The 22792-nt window shown below is 43.1% G+C and overlaps 1 protein-coding gene across 1 annotated transcript in view; it reads right to left on the reverse strand.

Moving 5' to 3' along the window:
- Positions 1 to 279: 279 nt before the first annotated feature.
- The window catches only part of LOC146796261 (ficolin-2-like), a 198305-nt gene continuing 175792 nt past the window's right edge, over positions 280 to 22792 (reverse strand). The window contains exons 7-8 of the mRNA XM_085631287.1: positions 15932 to 16066; positions 280 to 353 (exon numbers count right to left, since the gene is read on the reverse strand). Coding sequence (XP_085487413.1) covers positions 280 to 353; positions 15932 to 16066 — 209 coding nt within the window. The remainder of the gene's footprint in view (positions 354 to 15931; positions 16067 to 22792) is intronic.

Below are 22792 nucleotides of genomic sequence, written 5' to 3' on the forward strand. Positions count from 1 at the left end.
GGTGATAGGACTTTTCTCAAATTGATGGTCCTTGACAAGTAGTAACGATTGACTTCCTAGAGTCTGACATATTATTCTCGGATCGCAAAGCTGTATTTGTGCAAAAATAGCAGCTGGTTAAAAAACTAGAAAATGTTTATTAAACTTTGACAAGTGTAGAAATGTTTTACAGTGTAAAATTGATAATTCGTAGAATTTTCAAAATCCTGCCCCATAAAAGAAAATAAATCAGCATGCTATTTGGGAATGCTGCCGAAAAGCACTGGGAAAGCTGGAGGCTTATTCAGGACAGTGAACCTGCATCTCTTCATACATTTTCAAAAGTGGCCCGTCTTTCATTGCAGCTCCTGTCCCTTAAAGAGAAAAGGGCTGCAATAAAAAATAGGCATGATGTGAACGGCATATCAGGCAAAAAATACTTTATGCCCCCTGTGGCTGAGGCGCATTCACAAAGTCTAAGTTGATCTTTATGGACGCAAAGCCAGTATATCATCGATGTTTTGCAGCCACCATTGCAGTCACAAAGCATTGATTTATGTCACTGGAGTTCTAAGAAGGTGGATGCCTTATTCATGCTTTCTCCTCCTTCCAAATTACATGGAATTATAAGGGTTTTGCAAATCTCCAAAGTAACGATCTTGCAGTTGTAAAGTGTGAGACATTTTGTAATTAGCGGAGAGAGCCTCACTCAAATAAGAAAGACAAGCCTTTTCAATGTAAACCACAAAAGACACTAAATTCACCTGTGCTCAACGGTCTGGCAGCTTGGTTCACAGCTGTAAGCTTAAGTTTGAGGCAGCCTGTTAAGTATTTATGCAGCCACAAACAGTAATAAAATTAAAAGAGAACACAAGAAAAATCTTAAACCTATTTAGAAAAATAGGATACATTTTAACAAATAAAATGACATCAGAAATTAACAAAATCAAATCAGCAGAACAGGAGATATTCGTTTATAATTTGTAGGTAAAATTAGCCCCTAGAAGCACAAAGTACCACTGGTGGTTATCTGGTCACACTGGACTGGGGGAATTCACAAGTTTAGGTCAATTGCGATGGAGCATGGGTCGGATACTGGGACAAGGTTAGTCCCACTGAAGAGTTACCTTCTCAGTCCGGCCTGAAGAGTTTTATCACCGCCAGAGGGGGCAATGATGAGTTGGCTTTCAGAGAGAAGAGTGGGTCGAGCATTGTGGAAGGTCATAGTTGTAGCATCAAGAGCTGGTTATCGTGGGAGATTTGTGTTGGTTGATTGCTACAGATGGTCACTGGTGAGGTGCAGTGCAGGTCTCGCATTGTTGGTCATTGTGAATGGTCACTGTTGGCGCAAAAAGAGCCTGTTCCGCTGGATTTTACCTTTGCAATTGTCACCAGCAGTAAATTCTTGGCCCTAAGAAGTTACTTTTCTTTTGTGAGAAGCCCAAACTTCAGTATTTTCACATTTTCTTGAGGAGGAGTTCACGTGGATGCTGTCAAGGGTCCAGGATCTGGGGGGCACCTCATGGGGACCGAGATTTATCCCAACAGAGACCAGCATCAGGGCCCAGGCAAGTCCAGGGAGGCCCAGTGTGTGCTGGTCAGCTGGGCATTTTCAGGGATGCCTCTGAAAGCTTGTTTTGTCCCTGTAGCTCAAGCAGAAGATCAGCTAACTGACCCTTGGAGTCACTCCGGGTAGCCTGTGATCAAGGCAAGCAGGTCCAATCTTCCTTATTCAGACAGAAATGCAGTCCTTCCAGCAGCTGGACAGTCCTTCTCGCAGCAAGGCAGTACTTCTTCTGAATCTTCCACAGGCCCACGAGTGTTCTAATGAGAATTTACATGGCCCCATTTATATATCTGGTGCCAGCCTTTTTGTGGTCAATTCTCTGTTCTACCTCCAAAACTGGCTTTGGTCAGTTCTTCCCCTTTACTGGCTTTAAGCTGTCTAGGGTGACAAAGGCAAGGGTAAGCCTGGTATCAGGTTCCTTGCAGGCTATCCACTTTTGAAATATAATCCAGGCAGGGTGCAGCCCCTTCCCAGCCATCCTGTCAAGAAGCTCTTTTGCGCTCACACCCAGGTCTTCATTCTTTCCATGTCTCCAAGCAATACACACACCACAGCAACAGACCCATTTATAGTCATGTGACCCAGGACACTGGCAGGAAGGCACAGTTGGTTTGGGCAAACAAATATCAACTTTCTAAAAGTGTTATTTTTAAAATTGTAACTTGAAATCTGGCTTCACTTTTCGAGAGGATTTTCAATCACAATTCATTTAGGTGCAAACAACAATCCTCTATCTGTTCCCAATACAAAGTTAGCACTTATTAAAGGTAATAAAGTAACCCATTGTTTGTCAATGGGAAAGATACCCCTTACAACAGTAAAGAAAATATGTTAGGAGTTTATCACTCCTGTCCACCAGAATAGCATATTTTACAGGTGCTGGGTACATAAAGTGCTACTTACTAGGTGCTTATGAGTAAATGATATCTGCCAGTTAGGTGTAGGTCAATGTTGCCATGTTTTAAGTAAGGGTGGGCGTAGTTCACGAAGTAGCACTTCGCGAAGCTACACAAAGTGAAGTTCGCACTACGCGAGCTACGCGTAGCACTTCGCGAACTGCGTAGTAACATGTTCGCACTGTGCAAGATGTTGTTTTCAATGATTGCACAGTGCGGACAAGCAACCGGCACTGTGCAATCATTGAAAATGGCATCTTGCACAGTGCGAGCTGTAGTTTTCTGCTGCTCGAGTAGATTTTTACTCGAGCGGCAGCTTTCTCAACGCGAACTGGTAGTTTCTCATCGCGAGCGGTCGCGAGCATACGCGACCTCTCGCAATGAGAAACCTGACCTCCTCGCGTTGGGAATCTCGCCGGGAGGTTTATTTTCCATGCTCGCGATCGCGAACAAGGAAAAAGTCTCGCCGGGATGTCATTTTGCTTGCTCGCGGTCGCCAACTTGACGTTGAGGACCGCGAGCAAGCAAAAAATGACCGCAGCACTACGCAACACTACGCTACGCGTGTTCGCACTGTGCTACGTGCAGTTCGCGTAGTGCGAAGTAGCGCGAACTTCGCAAACTACGCGAGCGTAGCGTAGTGCTTCGCCCAGGCCTAGTTTTAAGGAAAGAACACAAGTACTTTAGCACTGGTTAGCAGAGGTAAAATGCACAGAATCCTAATGCCAACAAAAACCAGCTTAGGCAAAAAACCAGGGAGTGAAGGCAAATATGCACAGGGGAATAGCACACCAAGGATGCTGGTTCCCAAATAGAGCATGTGATTTTAAGAACCTTATGATTAGTCACCCCAAAACCAGTGGTGGCTGGAAGTCTCTAAAAGTGATGTGGCACAAATCAGTACTGCAAAATGCAAGTACAAAGCATCTTTTGTGAGCAAGCACGCTCACCTTACCCCTCCCCCCAAGCAATCAGGGGAGCTTTACCTTTTATTAATAATTGGCAGTGAGTGTATTTTCCAGTATATTTTCTCCATGAAACGAAACAATATCTGGTTTTGCCAAGCAAGTTTAAACCACCCCAGTGACTTGAACGTGAAATACTGAAAAGTAGAGAGAGTAATATGGGATAGATATAGTAGAGAGGTCGGAGAGCAATACAAGAAAACAACAGAGAAGAGACCAGAAAAAAAGTACAGTATGAAATATTCATAAGAATAAGAAATCATCAGGGAGGAAAATACAGACAATAGTATAAAGATAACTCAGAATGGTGCACTGGAGAATCACACAATAAGGACATAGAGGTGGAATATAAGGCACATGAGTGGCATAGAGAAAACAAAGCAATCAATCACTAATAATGTATTTGATTTAGACCTCTACTGAGGTCAAGAAAGAAACCAAAATTACATTTTTGATTTTTATTATTATAAAACTAATCATAATGTGACACTTTAAAATATTTTTTTAAAACATTTAAGAAATGTAAATAGATTGTGACAGACAAATTCATTAGATAGAGATCTTAAAAGTGCTATTAAGCCTTGTACAGCAAATATATTATATCTAAAACATGTAGGTTTTCAAAAGCAACATCTGGCCTCTACCAAAGTTTTGTTTGGGCAAGCATATAGTACATGAGATATTTCGTGCATGCCTCCATTGCAAAGATCACATAAGCCTGTAATATTATAAGAATTGTTCAAATTTTTGTAAATGTTTTTTTTTTGTTTAAATTTCTTTTATTAATTTCCAAGACAAAGGAAACAGCGAACGAGCCAACTTGCTCTATGGTCATCGGGATGCAACCCGGCAATCACATTATCATGTTTGGCTAAAGAAATAACAAAAATAACAAAGAAGAGAACACCCACCCACCCCACCCTCCTCCCTCCAGGTATAAGCTGTGTTTCCAGGAGATGGTAACAGTAAGGTCAAACTAGGGAAGGCCCATAGATAGAAGCACACTAGATAGAAGAAGTGCTTAAGGCTGGCAACCTGGGGGGGTCCGCAAGTCTCAGGAGTCGCAAATATTTGGGACAAGTAAGCTCCATGAACTCGGACGTTAGCAGTGTGAAGAAAGGTTCCCATAAGTCATGAAAGGAGGCCCCAGGATGAGTCAGAGAAAGTGAAATCTTTTCCATTCCCCTGATGCCCCACATCCTATGAAGCCATCCCAGCCGGGTTGGAACTGTCTTAGTGCCCCAGTGAGCGAGGATGTTCTAAACCCCCGTTCCCAGTGCAAGTGCCATCTGTTTACCCCTTCGAGATTTGAGGGGAAAGGTGATAGCGTTAGGAAGGCCCAGAAGAACATAGACTGGAAATCGAGGGATCTGCGTGTCGAAGTGGGAGTCCACGTCATCAAGGATCTGCTGCCAATATGTCCCCAGGGAAGGGCAGTCCCACAGTAAATGAGTTAGGGTACCCAACTGGCCACAGGCTCACCAACATTGCGGGCCACATGAGGGGTTACCTCTATGAAGTCGTATGAGAGTGAGGTACCAATAGGTGGCTACTTTAGTAGCCATCTCAACAGAGGACACATTGCGTGCTGTGCGATGGGCCCTAAAATAGATGTCATTCCACTCTTTCTGCATCAGGGCTCTACCTAACTCCCCCTCCCAACGCAACTGGCCAGGAGTCTTCACGAAGCCTGAAGTGCACCTTGTAAACTTATATTAGTCCGAGGTCAGATATGCATCATTATGGCATGTGAGCAGTCACTTCTCGAACGGAGTGAGGTGTCTCTCCGCACCTCCCTGTACATCCCCATGTAACACCCAGTGGCGAACCTGCATATAACGGTAACGCTCCGTTTCTGGTATAGCCTGCTCCTTGCAAAGATCAGTTAAGGAGCGTGGTTCAGAGAGATCGAAAAGGTGCCCTATGGAGCAACATGATTCCTTGGTCCAGTGTCGGATATTCTCAGAGTCAAGGCCCGGTGTAAAGTCGGGGTTATGGACTATGGGCGTGATCGGTGACGGAAAAGTCGTAGACCCTTGAGGGGTAGCAACCTTGTCCCATGACAATAGAGTAGGTCTAGTCACCTCAGAGGTATAGGTTTTGAGGCCATCCCACACGTGCAAGGAAGGGTACGCCCCAAGGGGCTAACCAGCAATCGACCGATCCATAAATATCCAGTTTCTCGGACTCCGGACAAGACCACTCTACCAGGGCTCTTATTTGGGCCGCCCGCCAGTAAGCATGGAGATCAGGGATCCCTAGGCCTCCCTCAACAGGGTCTCTGTAAGTGAGCTCCCGACGTAACCGAGCCCTTTGGTCGGGCCAGACAAAATGTTCTATGTCCCGTTGCAATGAGCGTATGACCCCAGGCAGAGGTACGAGTGGCAATGTGTGGAATAAATAAAGAAGCTGGGGAAATATCACCATTTTCACAGCAGCTATACGGCCCAGCCAGGAGAGAGAGTGTGGTCTCCACTTGCGGAGGGAAGCTCGGACCTGTCGAGCGATTGCTGCATAATTTGTCACTCTGGTGGCTTGTATAGTAGCGGAGACTTGCAAACCTAGGTAAGCAATTGAGTTACGGGCCACTGGACCGGATACAAACACTGTAGGAGCCACAGTGTCTCAGCCTGCGAGGAAAGATCTAAGGCCTCAGATTTATGAACATTGATCTTAAACCCCGAGGCCAGGGCAAACCTGTCTAGTTCAGCCAAGAAAGCGGGCAGGGATTCCCGGGGGTGCTCCAGCGTGGTTACCACATCATCCGCGTATCAGCAGTTTGTGTTTTGACCCCCCGAAATGTTCCCCCCTGATCCGGATCATCTCGAACCCTTTGGGCCATAGGTTCCATATACAGGGTAAACAGAAGTGGCGACAAGGGACAGCCCTGTCTCGTCCCCCTGCATATGGGATAGGCCGACTAAGCCATCCCATTCACCTGCACCGTGGCTGTGGGGTTAGCGTAGCTACTAAATACCCAGTCAATGAAGTGGCATGGGAGGCCAAAGTGGATCAGAGTTGCCTTGAGATATGGCCAATGAACCCTGTCAAACGCTTTCTCAGCGTCGACAGAAAAAATCATGCGTTCCGCCGGGAAGCGCTCAGATCTGTCCACCAAATGTAGGAGCCGCTTGGTGTTGTCAGAACACTGACATCCGGGAACAAACCCGGATTGGTCCAGGTCTATTAACCCAGGTAGATGATGACAGAGCCTACACACCAGGATCCCAGTAAAAATCTTTCGGTCCACATTCAGGAGGGATATGGGGCAAAATAAACCACACAAGCGGCTATCCATGCCCGGTTTAGGTATTACCATGATTAATGCCTCCAGCATGGAAGGTGGGAGAGTTATAGACCTGCACCACCAGCAGGGCTAGCAGCTCGCAGAACTTTTCATAGAAAACGGAGGAAAAGCCGTCCGGGCCCGGTGACTTGTGAAGTTTCAAGCGAGAGATGGCAGAAATGACTTCCTCTAAGCGGATAGGGGCCGCAAGCTCCTCCCCCTGGCTTGATAGAAGTTTAGATGCGGCGACCCCTTGTAAACAGCGGGTCGGCTCCTCATCAGGCAGAGTCTGGGCCATATATAGGGTCTCATAAAAGTGCCAGAACTAATCCACAATTTTATGATCGGTATTGCACTCCCTCCCCTGTTGGTCCCGGATCATAGTAGCACGGGACGCATGTCGCTGCACACCCAACCTATTGGCAGGAAGCCTCCCACACCTGTCCCCCTCACGTAGAAGGCATGTTTCAGGCAAAGGGCTGCATATTCAGCCCGGTCAACATCCAGCCCAGCTAGCTGCACCCTAGCCGCCTTAAGCTGTTTCCAGACTCTAGGTGCCCCTGTCTGTTGGTGGATGCGTTCTAGTTCAGCTACTTCCCTGGATAAGTGCTCCCTTTTCTCTCTCCTGTCCTTATTGTCTGCTGCCGCTATACCCAGGAATTCCCCTCTAACCACCGCCTTCAATGCCTCCCAAAGGGTCATTGTAGAAATGGAAGGGGAGTCATTGAGGTCTAGATAGTTATTTATGCATTGTTGGATTTGCTGTACCACTGAAGGACGCTGCAGCATGGTCTCACGCAAGTGCCAGAAAATTATGGCAAACGTTACCAAGGTCGGTGCATTTCAGTCTGCAGTATTCCAGTCTTCTGACAGAGATTGCAGCACAGACGTGTGTTCCTTGGCGATGGTCTCCGGGTCTGGATGGAGCCGCTGTGAGGAGCTACCAACACGTTGCCATCTTGCTGAATTGGTGCGATGTCCAGCGGGAGCATCCTACTCTGGCGTGCCGCGATTGTCCCCCGGCAGATGAAGAAGTGACATGGCCTCATCAAGAGAGCGGAGCTGTCGAAGCCTGCCCTCCCATTTAAAGATAAGCCAAAATGGGTGACCCCGTGAGTAGGAGATGTCCTTGGAGTGCAGGAACGCTGTTACAGTCCGGAACTCTTGCCGTTTTTGCAGGGTCGAGGCCGCCAGATCTTGAAAAAGAAGGGTCCGGCAGGAGCGAAAGTCTATGGGATGTTTAGCCTGCGCCTCCCGCAGAATACGTTTTTTAAGTTGAAAATCATGTACGCAGGTCGGGATATCGGGAAGAGGGGCTGTCTCAGGCCACTTGAGCCCCACGCTGTTTGTGCGGTCCAAATTGATCCGTGGTTCCGGAGAATCTCCCAAGAAATGATGAAATAGTTCTACAACAAAGGCCTCAATGTCTTGCCCCTCTGTCCCCTAAGGAACCGCCCAGATCCTGATGTTATTCCGGTGGGAACGATTCTCAAGATCCTCTGCATGGGCTTGGAGATCCAAGTGCTTGTCTTGGAGTGGCAGAACCTCCTGTTGAAGCTGACACCTCCTCGTCTTGTGCAGCCGTTTGGTTTTCCATTTCATCGACTCTCTCACCCATCGAGTCCAGGTCCCTTCGCATCTCTCGGATCTCCATGGTCAGGTCTTTTTATCTGGAGTGGAATTCTCCCATAAGGTCTGCAAAGGGGGATTACAGAACACTACGTGTGACCGGACCCTCTGCATTATCTAGGTCATGTCGCACCAGGAAGCCACTTTGCGTCGCCGGTGCCTCAGTTCCTCCAGTCCCAGCCTTGAGAAGGAGGTCTTTCACAGATCTGTCCTTTCGAGATTTAGTGGTGGCCATCGTGATGGGGCTAACTCCCTGTGTCCACAAGGGGGAGACAGAGCTATACCAAGGCAAGAATGGAGGTACCAGGAACTGGGCAGTCTTTCAGCCAAAGTGTTACGCTGGCTCCTCCGCCAGTTGTGCAGCAAGGGGTCTGGGAAACTATGCCCCCGCGCTCCGCTCCCTGCGAACAGTCCCCTCGAACAGTCTGCTCACGTGGGCTAGGCTGTGCCAGCTCCACAGGTCCCCTCCGCCAGGCGCTCTCCAAGAGACACAAAGGCGCCTCTGCGCTGTCTCACCCAGATTTTAGGCCCTGCAGTAGTAACCGCGGCGCTAGAGCAGCGCACAACGTCACCTCCCAGTCGGATCAGCTCCTGGACCCCCCCCAGGTATAAGAGGGCCCCCACTCTGGTCCGCACGCTGAGCTGGGCCTCGCGCCCACATGGATTACAGCTCAGCACTCCACAGGGCCTTAAACATGGCACCCCTCCGGTCAGTGGTAGGGCGCCCGCACTGTCGCAGTCTCTTTCAGGCCACCTTGATAAGCTTGTGGGCCCAGGCCTGGTCTTCCCAACTCCCAAGTCTTTTAGAGGGGGCGGATTGCAGCTTCCAGTAAGTGCCAGGGGGTTCCGCTGCCGCGCCGTGTGGGCTCACCTGCCGGGATCGACGAGATCACCTCCACTATCGGCCACTGCCGCCAGCCGCCATTTTCTCACCCCACAGGTGGAGCTGCTTCGAAGGTGTGGTCGCAGGTCCCGCCAGAGGTGGATCGCGATGTCTTCTCTCAGCCGCGCGCTCGCTACAGACTCACAGGAGGCCGCTGCAAGGGTTCACACTGGAATGTGTATCCACCAGCGGCACCTCTCCGCCCGGCCGTTAGATAGACCGCGGATCGCTCAACATCGCCGAAATTGGTGCCGCACCACTTCCAAAGCTATGTCTCCGCAGCCATCACCGGACCAAGGTGAGATGCGGGGTGATGTCTGGGGATCCACTATGCACTGTTATGTGGCATGGGCCCAGGCCAGGGATCGGAGCGACGAGCAGGCACGTCCTTCTTGGCCGCCATCTTGGCCATGCCCCCTTTGTAAATGTTTTTAATGGTAAAATCCTCAAGCACAGCAGAATAATACAGCGTCAAACCCTGTGTACTAGTGTGAATTACAAGCATCTTTGCTGAATCTTGTATACTATTGTGTCTGCATTTGGATTCATATTGTAATAGCTGGGTTCAGTGCTTTACATCAAGCTCCTAACATATGCTCGGGTCAGGTTTTTCAAGAATAACTTCAGAAGTGCAGGAGTCCAAGACTCTAAAAGTGCTATTGTGCATTGAGAAAGATCTAGTGCTGTATTAAGATTCTTACTTAAAGTATATTGCATATATTCATTTTTAAATCTTTCAGGTTTTAGTAAGCCCCTTAAGGATCCTACTTCGGCTTATAATAAATTATACTCCTATTTTATTATATTTGCTATAGCTCTAGCGAAGAAGCTAACTATGGACAACTCGAGGCGCAATGCTTGAACTGAGATTGCTTGATTAACCTTAACAGTTTTTTGAAGTAGGTTCTCTTCTCTCGTACTTGTAGCTTCCATTTGTGGACTAGGATATATTCAAGAGCATAAAATAAGTTAGGAGGTATTTTCATGCAATAAACCTCAATTAGGGAGTACAAATGTCTTTTACCAGAGGAGGAATATAATCACTTCAGTGCTCCAATTTAAACATCCGCCTTAAGGCCTCTATGTTGAAGATGGGAGAAATCTTGTAGTGTTTGTGAGAAGATTCTCGACAGGTAGGTTTTAGCTCCCTCTGTTAGCTTCCCGCCGAGTGACCTGCCGAAATGAGTATAGTGTTTTCCCCCCTAAATGGTACAACTTTTGTTTTAACAATGTTTGCTTTAAAAAAACAATTCCTCAGTATAGATAAATAATGCATTTAGGTTTTGTTGTAGGCTGATTGGGTTAAGGTCCAATATGACCACGTCATTGGCATACATTAAAATGTGCACGGCACTACATGTAATTTTTGGAGGATAATTATTTATTTTTAAAAAACAATCAGGGATGTCACTTATAAAGAGGGTAAATAAAAGATAGCCCTGTTTTAGGCTGTTCGGTGTAGCTAATATTCGAGTTAGACCTTTACACCCCCCATTTGTACTTTTTGTAAGATTTTCAGGTATTTCCATTTTCTTTAACTTCTTCCATAATGTGGGTCTATCAACTCTATCGAAAGCAGTTGTAAAATCTACAAATACAGTGTATATGATCAGTGTTTTTAGCGTTACAAATTTGTCAATGATTGTCTGCAGGGTTGCAATGATGTCTATTACAGTATGTTTTGGTCCGAATTCAGCTTGGGTCATGGGGATGATCCCCCTGGAGAAACCCCAGTCTTTCAGTTGGTCTAGGACACAAAGATCTTCCTGGTTGCATCTAGCAGAACAATTTGGTGGTAATAACTGACTATTAGGCGAGAGCCTTTTTTCAAGAGTGGTATCATGATGCTCCCAAGCTACAAATTAGGCGTTTGACAGTTTCATAACAGTAAGACAAGGGGAGGGATAGAAATGTGCTCCATTCTTCTAGATTGCTCTGAAGGACTTTGACCAGAATTTTGTCTGGATCCATACATAGCAGCTGAAGACCTATCATTCTTTGAATTTTGAGTAATTTGTTGTTCAGATGGTGCTGAAATATCATGGTTTATTTTGATCTTCATATAGCTGGATTTTTCCAGAGTTGTCAGAGATCTTGTTTACTTTATAGAGGTTAAGAAGATATTTTTCCCAATCATGCAAAAATATGGGAGAGGCTTTTTTTAATGAAAACATTCCAATTTAATTACTAATGAAAAAGTGAACAACATAAAAGATTAATATTTAATAAAAAAACATATTACATAATAATATAACTGAAAACAATAGAGACTAGACTATAACATTCTGCAAATACTACATATACTATTCCCACTCCCACTCCAATACAACAGTAGGGAAAGTGTTGGATTGCAGGTGTTGGATTGTGGAGGGGTAAGCTTTACTATTCCCACTCCAATCAGTGCAACAGTAGGGAAAGTGTTGGATTGCAGGGGTAACATTTACCACTCCCACTGCATTTTGTTCAACATGAGAAACAGACTAATTCACTTCAAGAAAATTAAATAATGTCAAAACTAAATATTAACAAATATAAATATTTAAAAATTAAATAAACACGTATGTATGAATTACAATGTTGAATACATATTATAAATTAGTAAAAATATTATTTTAATTAAACCATCAAATTTTTGTCTGAAAATAAGACCAACCAATACATACAATGTTATTTACAATTAAAAAGCAAAACAGTTAACACATACAATAATAGATAACATAATTTAAAAAAACATAACTATTTTTGAATAACTTTCTACCCTATACCTTTAGAAACTGCACAACTCACATCTAAAATGTATAAATAAATTCCTAAAATTTACAACTTTTACATACTTAAATATTAAAATATTAATAATACAGAACTAATAATTAAATGCTTATATTTAAATACATTGCCACCCCTTATCATATAAAACCAACAAACCAATATATAACTGTAAAAAAAGTATTTGCATAATTGACATTATTTTCAATAAACAATTATTATTAATAATTAACTAATAATAAATTAATTGTATAAATTATTATAATTAAATTCCCACACAAGCTTTACCCATTCAAAAACAACAATACATAGCAAACAAAAAGAAAATTAAATGTTATGCACAATTTACATAATTAATTATCAATTAAGTTAATGTTATTAATTAAACATTAATTATTTATTAATTATGCTTAATTCAGTTCCAAACTTGTACCCCTAAAAAACCCATAAACCGCACCTGAAAATTAACTTTAAACAAAATGTAATTATACAATTAACATAAAAAATTCCTAATTCAATAATGAATATTATTTAAAATGAATAATTAATTAATTACATTTAATTTACTTCTCAACCTGTACCTCGACAAAACCCAAAACCCACAGCTGAAATGTAACTTAAAAAAATAATTTTACAATTAAAATAAATATTTCTCAATTAAATGATTAATATTAATTTAAAAATAATTATTACTTAATTACAATTATTTTACTTTGCACCTATTCCCCTATACACTCCGCAACCCATTACATAACTAAAAATCACAAAAAAATATTACATTAAATTACAAAACTGCTAAAAAATTTAGAACGTTATTAAAAAACAATTAACAATAGGGATATAAACTATTTATAACATATACAATTAGAATATATTCTAAAATACATAAAAATAATAAATATTAATGATTTCAGTATTGTTAAAATCAATATTACTTACCTTATAGTCGATATTCTTGACAACTATATTCTTACACATGACATTGCTGCATGAAAATATTTAACACTCTATATTTATTTCTAACGACATTTTAAATCCGATATTTTGTCTGAATACTTCCATTGTCAATCCAGTGCTATCGTTTAGCAGTTCCCTGGGATTGGCTGAAGGTGAAAAAATGTGCCTTTTATGTGCTTGGCAGCACACCTTTGATTTTCTAATTGAATATAAACCACGATCTCTGATGCAGAGCAAGCTGCCTTGCTGATTCAGGTGCACAAATGATTGGCTGTTCCCGTGCCAGAACTGTAGACAAAACTATAGGAGATGGGCCACGTGATCAGGGCAGGCCTTAGAAGATATGAGACTCAGCAGCAGGGTCACGGTCATGCAGGATTGCATGCTTACCCTGTGACTACTCAAATATGGTCAGATTTGCATAGGAAGATGGACTTAACATGCAGCCTGACACTAGACTGTCCATATAAACCCTCTAGGGGCTGCATTATATCAGTGCAAAGAAGATGATGGCATTCCAGCTCAATTTACATTGCATTAAGGGCTGTGAAAAGGTAAGCCCTAAGTCATGGCGTCATTCTTAGAGTGTTTTATCAAAGAGAACTAGCTCTGGAGTGGGTGCTCCTAGCATATGTTTGTTTTTGAAAGGGAACACATTATGTTTATAGTAAGGCCCTCACTCACCAACCTAGTTGGTGACATGCTTCATCATTGGGCCCCACCCAAGGCACCGAGTGCACCTTGGGTGTGCTACGACGCCTGGATACAGTGGAGCTGGTATTGTGCCGTGAGAGTGCAGGCCTCTACGTATATCAGTTTGAGAAACAACACATCCTGGCAGCTACCAACCCATACAGCACCAACATCCAATTTTGCCGACTCTACATTGACGATATCCTCATGATATGGACAGGGCCGATCGACACCCTCGACAATTTCCTGATGTGGCTTGACCAGCGGGATCCTTCCTACGGTTCACCAGTAGTGCTTAAGAGCTAATTCTCTTTGATAAAACATATATACCAGGGGAAGTGAATTGGCTCCAGTACCCTTCCTCCCTCTCCTTTTGATTCTTACAATTGTCATTCTTAGAGTGTCATGCGTGCATACTTTTGTTTGTGCTGCCATACTGTGCCTGGCCCTCACTCAGGGAGACAGAAGCTAGCCACTGACAATAAAGATTTTAAGAGTGCATGTTTAATCTGCATGGTGACTGATTGTAAACTTTTACTTTTACTTTGAGATGCAAATTAGGGCGGATCAGAAATGCCATAATGTTGAAATTGCCCCAGATTCAAACCCTTTCACTCACAAAACCTGTTGAGCTCTGGTTAGACCTGTTATCTCAGGTTTCTTCTGGAGGTTCATCTGAGAATTACGGTGTTAGACGTTGATGTGCTGCATGGTATCTTGTAAATTGTACGAAAGACTAGGAGCCTCATTATGATGTCGGTCAGAAAGCACTCCAACTGACTCCTTGTCGAATCTTTTCCGACCGACTCGGCTTAGGGGAGTCCGACCGACCTATTATGATGGTTCCAGACACAGTTCAGTCGGATTCCAATTGACTTCAATGGGAGCCTGTGTTCTGACTGACAACACAGGCTTCCATTGAAAAAAGGGATGGTTGTGGAAAACCTTGCACCCTGTGGCAGGCACCCTATGGTGCCTGCCACACTGTGCATGGGCCCCAAAGTCAGGTTCTGACAGCAGATTTTTGTTGGACAGACTGAGTCAGAAAGGCTGTCGGAATCTGATATCATAATCGGTTGGTCGGAAACGTGGTCCATTGAGCTGTACGATTCGGCTCTGCCTGACTCGGACTTTCTGAATGCCAGTCGGAACCAGTTCTGAATGACCGACCGGTTGCCTTGTATCGTAATCGGTCATTCAGAAATGTTTCCAAGTCTGTCAGAAACATGGCTTCCGCCATGGGTTAGGTTGATCCGAATGCCGTTTGGAGCCTTTCCAACCGACCTCGTGAATGGCCCTAGGCGTAGTCAGATACAATCTAAAGAATAGAAGATAGTCTGTCAAATTTCCATTTGTTTGGGATCAGCACAGGGTTAAGTGAATGACTGCTTTGGAGATGAAGGGTTCGATATATCTTAGGGATTCCAGTAAGATTTGCATTTCCATACTAAATATGTGAAATCTCCAGAGCTCTGACAGTGAATCTGAAGTCTTGTGGTGGGATGAAGGTTTTTTGGTTGCACTGTAGTTTCTGTTAGTGTCATGCATTCTTGGGGGTTGGCAAGCAGGTCTCAAGACTAAAGTTGAGCTGCTTAGCTAGATATCTCTTTTTATATTAGCCCAATCAACTGAACGTTGTTGTGAATGGTTGGAGAGAATCATTGTCACCCCCTGGTAATAGTGAACAATTTTACCCACTGGTATGGATGAGAAAAAAAAATACTGAACATTAAATACCAAAGGTATTTTCCACACCACATCAATAATTTCTTCCACTATCACAATGAGTTCCAGTTTTAAAACAGGGTGCAAAGGACTTTACCACCCTATTTAAGATGATACACTAAATACATCCCAAAAATAGTGTTTAGTGAAGGGGGAGAAAGTGGCAGGGGGTGAAGATATTTGCTTGTTTTTTTACACTTGCCGCTGCAAACAGTGAATTCACTTGGAACACACAAAAACATACAAACCGGCAAAGGGTGAGGAATGTTATGCTTTATCCCAGTCATATGACAGCACAACGGTTTTCGGAATGGGTCAGATTCTGGATACACGCTCCATGTAGAACATGTACTTGTTCGAATACATCAACATTAACAAGAAAAACAATTTATCAAATAGTAGATAAACACTAGGAAGTGATTAATTACTAAAGGTGTGAAAATCACATCTTGATGATTGTTAATATTGTTGTAAAGCAGAAGTCACTGCTTCCAGAACACGCAGTTTACATTTTACATACAAAATTATTTCCAGAATGATGTAAGATACATATTAAGTTATATTAAAAACAATTGCTGTACTAACCTACATATCCACCTGCAAATTCTCCAAGAATTAACTTGTAATTTTCGGACTCGGATAACACTTGGAAAGAAGTGTACTTTGCAAAATAATTTTGATTGTCAAAGTCTGTCAGGTCGATGCGAAGTTCACATGTTCCTGCGAAATATTAGAAGCATGTCAAAGATGTCAGTTGATATTCCCGCATTTACTAGTAAACAAACTTTTAGGGTTAAACAAATGGGTTACTTGTTACTTTCCTCAATAGTCAAATAAAGTTAATTAGGTTCAGGTTGACGTGTCTATGATAACAAGTCAAAATATTTTAAATACATTTTCAATTTATAACATATTATTAGTCCGTAACATGAAACTAATGTTAACTGTTATTACATCATGTAGCTATTATGCATGCATTATAAATTGTCATTACTAGATATTAATCATTCCGTCCAAACTTTCACAATTTTACACTTTTTATTCTTAGCATACAGAAGGAGTTAATGACTGTACAATTAGCGCTAGCCGTCTGAACCACATCTATAAAGATATAAGTGGCCAATGATGCCTGACCATTTGCAGGTGGTTGTATGACAGAGGCATGATGGCTAAACCATGCATGTCTCTACAATGCTGCCCGAACAACGAATGTGCCTATGCAACACATTTCTCTGTGGTAAAGATCACACCCCAGCCCTCCTGTCCTGAGTCCTAAAAACTACTTGACCACCCCTGAGCCCTAAAATCTACCCTGACCCCCTGTAAGCCCTAAACACTACCCCGATCCCCGGAACGCTAAAAACAACCCTGACCCCCTTGAGATCTAAACACTACCAAGACCCACTGAACCCTAAAATCTTCCCAGACACCCCAGCCCTGAAAACAACCCTGACCACCCCTGAGGCCTAAAAATGATCCCAATGCTGAGCCCTAAAAACTACCCCCAAACACTAAAAACTGCCCTCACCCCCCAAAACCCAGCCCCAGCCCTACTTACCAGTCGTGTCCTCTACCAATCCTTCATCTTCCTGTGCCTGCCCATCCCAGCATTCAGACCGCGCATTGCCTTAACCACACAGCTATACAGACATACAGACACTAACACACCCATTCATACACCAATATAGCTACTCACAGAGTCAATCACCCATACAGCTACTCACACACCTTCTCATGTACTCATACAGTCACTCACTCCCCCATACAGTTACTCACACACCCACTCACTTACTCATACAAATACTAACATATTTACACATTCAGCTACACAGCCACTGACACAAGCACTGCTCACTCATACAGCCACTCTCATGTTCACTCACTCACCCATACATTCACTCACACACCCATGCACTCATACATACACCACTTATGCACCTATACAGCCTCTCACCTACCCACTTACTCACCCATATATCACTGACACACCCACTCACTTACTCACACAGCCAAACACACAGTCACTCGCTCACCGAAACAGCCACTCAGTCACTCATGCAACCACTCACACACCCATAGAGCTACTCAGACACCTATTCATTCACGGATACAGAGTCACTGACATAGTTTGTGTTGAAAATAGTATTACTCTTTAGTACACAAACTTTACTTATTTAAGTTTTGTAGGAACTTAGTATACATCTTTAACACTCAGAAACATTTAGAAAACACTCACACTTACTGGATGATATCATCAGTAAGGTCATTTGAGATGTCATGAGTGATGTCACTGACCACGTCATGACTGATTTAATATGTTTGGTCATAAGCAGTGCATCCCGGGGGTGTAAGCTATAGTTAGTTCAGGTAACTATAACTGCTGAGTTTCACTCACACACACACGCTCACTTATATATACTTACATTAATTAGACTTACCATGCGTGGTAAAGGTATCAGTTGTAAAAGGACCCTGGTTCAGTTAAAGCACAAAGTATCAACCATTAGTGCAATGTAACATCACTGGGTGCCCAAGTTAAAATCAAAATATACTGTCTATGATCACTACAATGATCTCGATAACTGTACTGTTTTCTATTCAGTTCATGAAAAAATAGTATCACAATCCTACTGGAAAAACTATAACACTCACTTTAATGTTCACTATAACTAGTTGACTGAGATCCATAGGTAAATTATGAATAAAATACAATACATTGATTACAGAAGATGGATAAATTGAACAGGGTATTAACAGCTCCATAACAAACTTCCCAGTATATATGTGCAGGAGGTGTTCAACTGGTGTTGGAAAGTGGGTTATTAGTAGTGTTAAATGCATATCTACCAATGGCAATAAGGTCATTAACACAATATAGGGCTCAGTACAGGTCTTAGACAATGATTCCAATGCCCAACCCTTGGTAGCTTGGCTGTGAGCAGGCAGGCTTAACTTCAAAGCCAGGTATGTAAAGCATTTAAAAATTCAGTAAAAAATTAAGACACAGCTCAAAATAAAAATCCAATACCACTATGTAAAAATAAGAAACATTTTTATCTTTAAAATGACACCAAAAGGAAAAGTATCACATGTTGGGAACCAGATATATGTATATTTAAAGATTTAGCACTATATAGCACATAGAAACCTATAGCGCCTATTGGGACATCTGGTCACGCTAGATAGGGTCAAAGTCAAAGTTTCCGTCCGACCGCGATGGAGCCCTGTGTGACTAGCCCTCATGGTAGGTCTTGGTCAAAGTTTTAACCTTCTGACTGAAAAACATTTCTGGAGCTTTTCTTCCCGATGTCAGGCAGTTCAGATTTAGTGAGGGTTCACCGGCTTGCCTTGCGAGGAGCTCCAGGTCAAACTATGGAAGTCCGACCTCCGGAGCTGTCCAGCAGGACGAACCAGGGATTGAAGCCGGCTTGGGGTTGAAGGTGGGTAGCTTGGCTCTCGTAGTTGATCCTGATAACCTTTTATACATTCGGACTAAGAAACTTTTACAGAGTTTTTTCTTAAAGGGTCCCTCAATGCTCTTCACCAGGTCAGCTTCAGTGAGGGTTCGCCAGCTTGGGTTTCTGCCTACTTTCTGTCAAACTCTAGAAGTCAGACTTCCGGAGCATTTCAGCGGGATGAACCTGGATGGCAGACAGGCTTGTGGTTGAGGGTTGCCGGCTTAGCTGGCTGGGTCAAGTCGGTCCACTTATGGAGCTTTTTTCCAAAGTTTATCAAACTCCTGGAATTTTTTCGTGAAGTTTCCCAAATGGTTGCAAAGTGTCCAAAACGTACTCCACGGGTCTGGAAGCTCCAAGATGGTGTTTGAAAGTTTGGGACTTCAGTTCCCACAATCCACTTGGACAAAACCCTTTCAAATATACTGGTAGTACTCCAGGCTAAGGATTCTTGGTGGTGATGGTCCAAGTGAGCTCTATCAATCTGTTGCTTGCAGGGAGTCCACTCTTTAGTCCTTTTGAAGCAAGTTAGATCCACAGGGCTGTAGTTCAGGTTGTGCAGCAGGCTCGATCTTCAGAGTGCAGGGCCTGGGTGGTGCCAATCAAACTCCTCAGCTTGAACCCATCTTCTCTCTTAAGTTTCAAGCAGCAGATCCGAGAGGCTCTGCCCCTCTCAGATACTCATTCTAAGTTCTCTGGGTCCAGCAGGAGAACACTCCTGTCCCTTGAGGTACAGGTCAGCACCCCAGGGTATGATCACATCCTCTAAAGTGTGGCACTTTTTTCTCCCAGGGAGCACCATTTCTCTAAAACTCATCATGGCTAATTTTCCAGCAGGAAGCGAGAATCTCCATAGTCTCCCCCCCTTTCCTCTGCTCATTCCTTCCTCAATCCCACCATCTGGCTGGGTTCAAAGAGGAGAGGTGTAAATTGAAACTGACTTCTTCTACCTGACTCCTCCTTCCATTGAAGGATATGATTTACAACCCATCCCCCTGCTCTGGCATTCCTGTATAGCAGAACCCTGCCCTCCCAGAAGAGCTGTCTAGCACAGGAGGCTATTTATTCCCTCATAAAGTAGCCCGGCTAATCCACTTAACTCGGACCAATCAGGAAAGACCACTGGAAGTCTGAATTTTAGCTTACAGACAAGAAAGTCTTATAACTTCTTGACTGTACATTTTTGGAGGAATTCGACAATACCACATTGTTGGATATATCAGTACCATTCTAGGAAGTCTTTGAATAGCTTTGTTGTGATTCCCCTAGCAGGAATTATTTGTTAATAACTTCTTGCCATGTTAACATATGTGGCAGAGGATTTGCAATGGGAAAAGGGACTTGGGCAATTTTTCCATCACATACATATTTTATAAGGACCCTTCCTGTATCTACAGGACCTCACACCCCTGGGATACCAAGGGGAGACTCTAGGGGTTCTGAATATGTAACAATATTGCAGATCCTCACTCCCCAGTGCTCTTAGCAAAGGAGTGGATTTTGGAAGCACTTTAAAACAATGTGGGGAGTGAAATGTACAATTTCACTCAACCCAGGGCATATAAAACGTATTTTATAAGGATCCTCCTTATAAATACCTGACCCCCAAACCCACCCTTGGGCACTGGGGGTACTTAATACAACTAAACATTGTAGTTTATCAATGTTGAAGTGCCTCAAACACCAAAGTCAAGTTTGGGTACAATTTACATTTTAAAAGCAGTCCTTCAACACAGGGCTGCTTTTAAACTGATTTCAGGCTTCAACAGTGCACAAATGCAAGTGCAGAAAGGGCTGCTGGACTCTAAACTTCCATATCCTATTATATACTGTGGACTTAATTGTAGTTTCAATCCCCCTGTTCTATTATGTACTAGGGCCCTATAAGGAAGGTCATTCCAATCATAGGGGTACCCTAACCCATAGTGTACCCTAGTGTATGTAGTTGTTGTCACTGTTTTCGAAGTGTCTCTTTCAGCAGAGCACTGGCGCTGGGCCTGGTTAGGCAGAGCCCAGGGTCCGCCAGAGTCAGTTACCACCAGTACCAGTCAGGAAAAAAGTTGGGGCTGCCCAAGTCACAGGATAACTTTGCAACATCTGGGAAACCTGCTTTATCTTCCAATTTAGGGACAGGGTTTCAGAGCACACTGAGAGCTGTATGCCTTACAATCCAAAGGTGTGATCATTCCGACCTTCATGGGAGATTGAGCTAATGGGTTCACCAACTAAAAGAGCACACACAAGGACCAAACAGGACATTCCTTGATATCTAGATACAGACAGCAAGCAAGCCAGGTGGGTTGTCGATATCTACAAAGCCAGGTGGAGTCAGGGGAACCACAAGTGTTACTCAAGGAATCTTTCCTATGGTCGCAAGCCATTTCAGATGGCATTGGATCTATGCTTGAAGTCAAACTGGATCTGTCCAGTGTTACCAAAAAATTCAAGGACCCATAAACCTGAAACAAATATATGTTGAGACATAGTTAGAATGTGCTGGTATTTCAATGTTTGTTCCTTTTTTACTTATTTCAATAAAGTTGCATAGAATTTCTGTTGTTTATAGTTTTTTTATTTCATCCCGAAATTTCATCGTCATTTCTGTGATGCATTAGTTTAACAAGTTCCACGATCTTACATATCCCGATGCATTTCGGCTTGTAGCCTTCGTCAGGGGAATTTCTAAGGGCAAAAAACAATGTGTATGCTAAGCTTAGTACGCCAGTACATCTGGTTGTGTCAGAGATATAGAAGAACATGCGGTGTTACGTGATTATCATGGTTAGTTCTGCTGAGCGGGTAATGAATCCTTAGCTCGTTATTCGTGTGGTTATTGAAGTTACTGAAGGATATTGCTGTGGGCGTGAGTATACAGAAAGGTTCATTGTCGGTTAAAAGTGTGCGTCCCTGTTTGTAAGAGCTCAATCGACTCGTGCGTGTGATTAAAAGTTTGTGTGGATCCCATAGATACCGCGGTGTGACAGGGGTTAAGAAGGAGGATAAAAAAGAGAAAATAATCCTGCGCGCCTTTATTACTTACTGTGATGTGGACGGTGTTTAGAACTTCCTAGCGCGTTCGGTGTGCAAACGTGCTCGATGCTTCCTTGAGCGTGAAGAAGTTGTAACGCACGTCAATATTAAGCATCCGAATGTGATTGAAAATAAAGATAGGACTGGTTGCATGCAATTAATAGTGAGAAAAGACTGCGTTAAGTAAGAATGAATATGTGAATCTGGTCTAAAAAAATATATAAATCAAATAGTTACAACAAGTGGTTTCAAATTATGTGAATCAACTCTTGACATATTGATGTTATGAAATATAATCAATCAGACATAACACGTAAATTCCATCCGGTCATTCATCCCGTGTGGTTTCATTGAGTTCAATGTCCGTATCCAATAGTTTTCGCATTGTAATAATGTGTTATGGTTGTCTTTGCCTTCGGATTTAGTGACAATTTCTAAGACATTGAATTTAAGTTGACTGATTTTGTGTCCGGCCTCAAGGAAATGGCTCGCCACTGTAGATTTTAAATTCCGGGCTCTAATGTTGCTTTTGTGTTCGTTAATGCGTGTTTTAATTTTTCTTTCTGTTTGTCCCACATAGATTTTACCACAGGGACATTTTAGCGAGTATATGGTATTAGTGGTATCACATGTGGCTGTTACTTTCAATTTGATCGTGTGTCCTTTCATGGGATGTGTAATGTATGAGCCGGGTATGATGTTGTTACAATTGTTACAGTTCCAACATGCTATGGTTCCTTTGTATCGGGTATGTTTATCCTGATCTGTGGGATTTTTTATGATCTCTCCCAGGTTTTTAGCTCTGGTGTATGTGAAGATAGGTTCCCTTTCAAAGATGTTGTTAAAGTCTGGTTCCAATTTCAATATGGGCCAATGTCTTCTGATGGTATTTTTGAAGCTTTTATGACACTCGGTTGTAAGTATTTGCCCAAGTATTTCCCTACTGGTTCCTGAAGACTGT

The sequence above is a fragment of the Triturus cristatus genome, chromosome 10 (genome assembly GCF_964204655.1).
Source record: "Triturus cristatus chromosome 10, aTriCri1.1, whole genome shotgun sequence".
Classification (NCBI taxonomy): domain Eukaryota; kingdom Metazoa; phylum Chordata; class Amphibia; order Caudata; family Salamandridae; genus Triturus; species Triturus cristatus.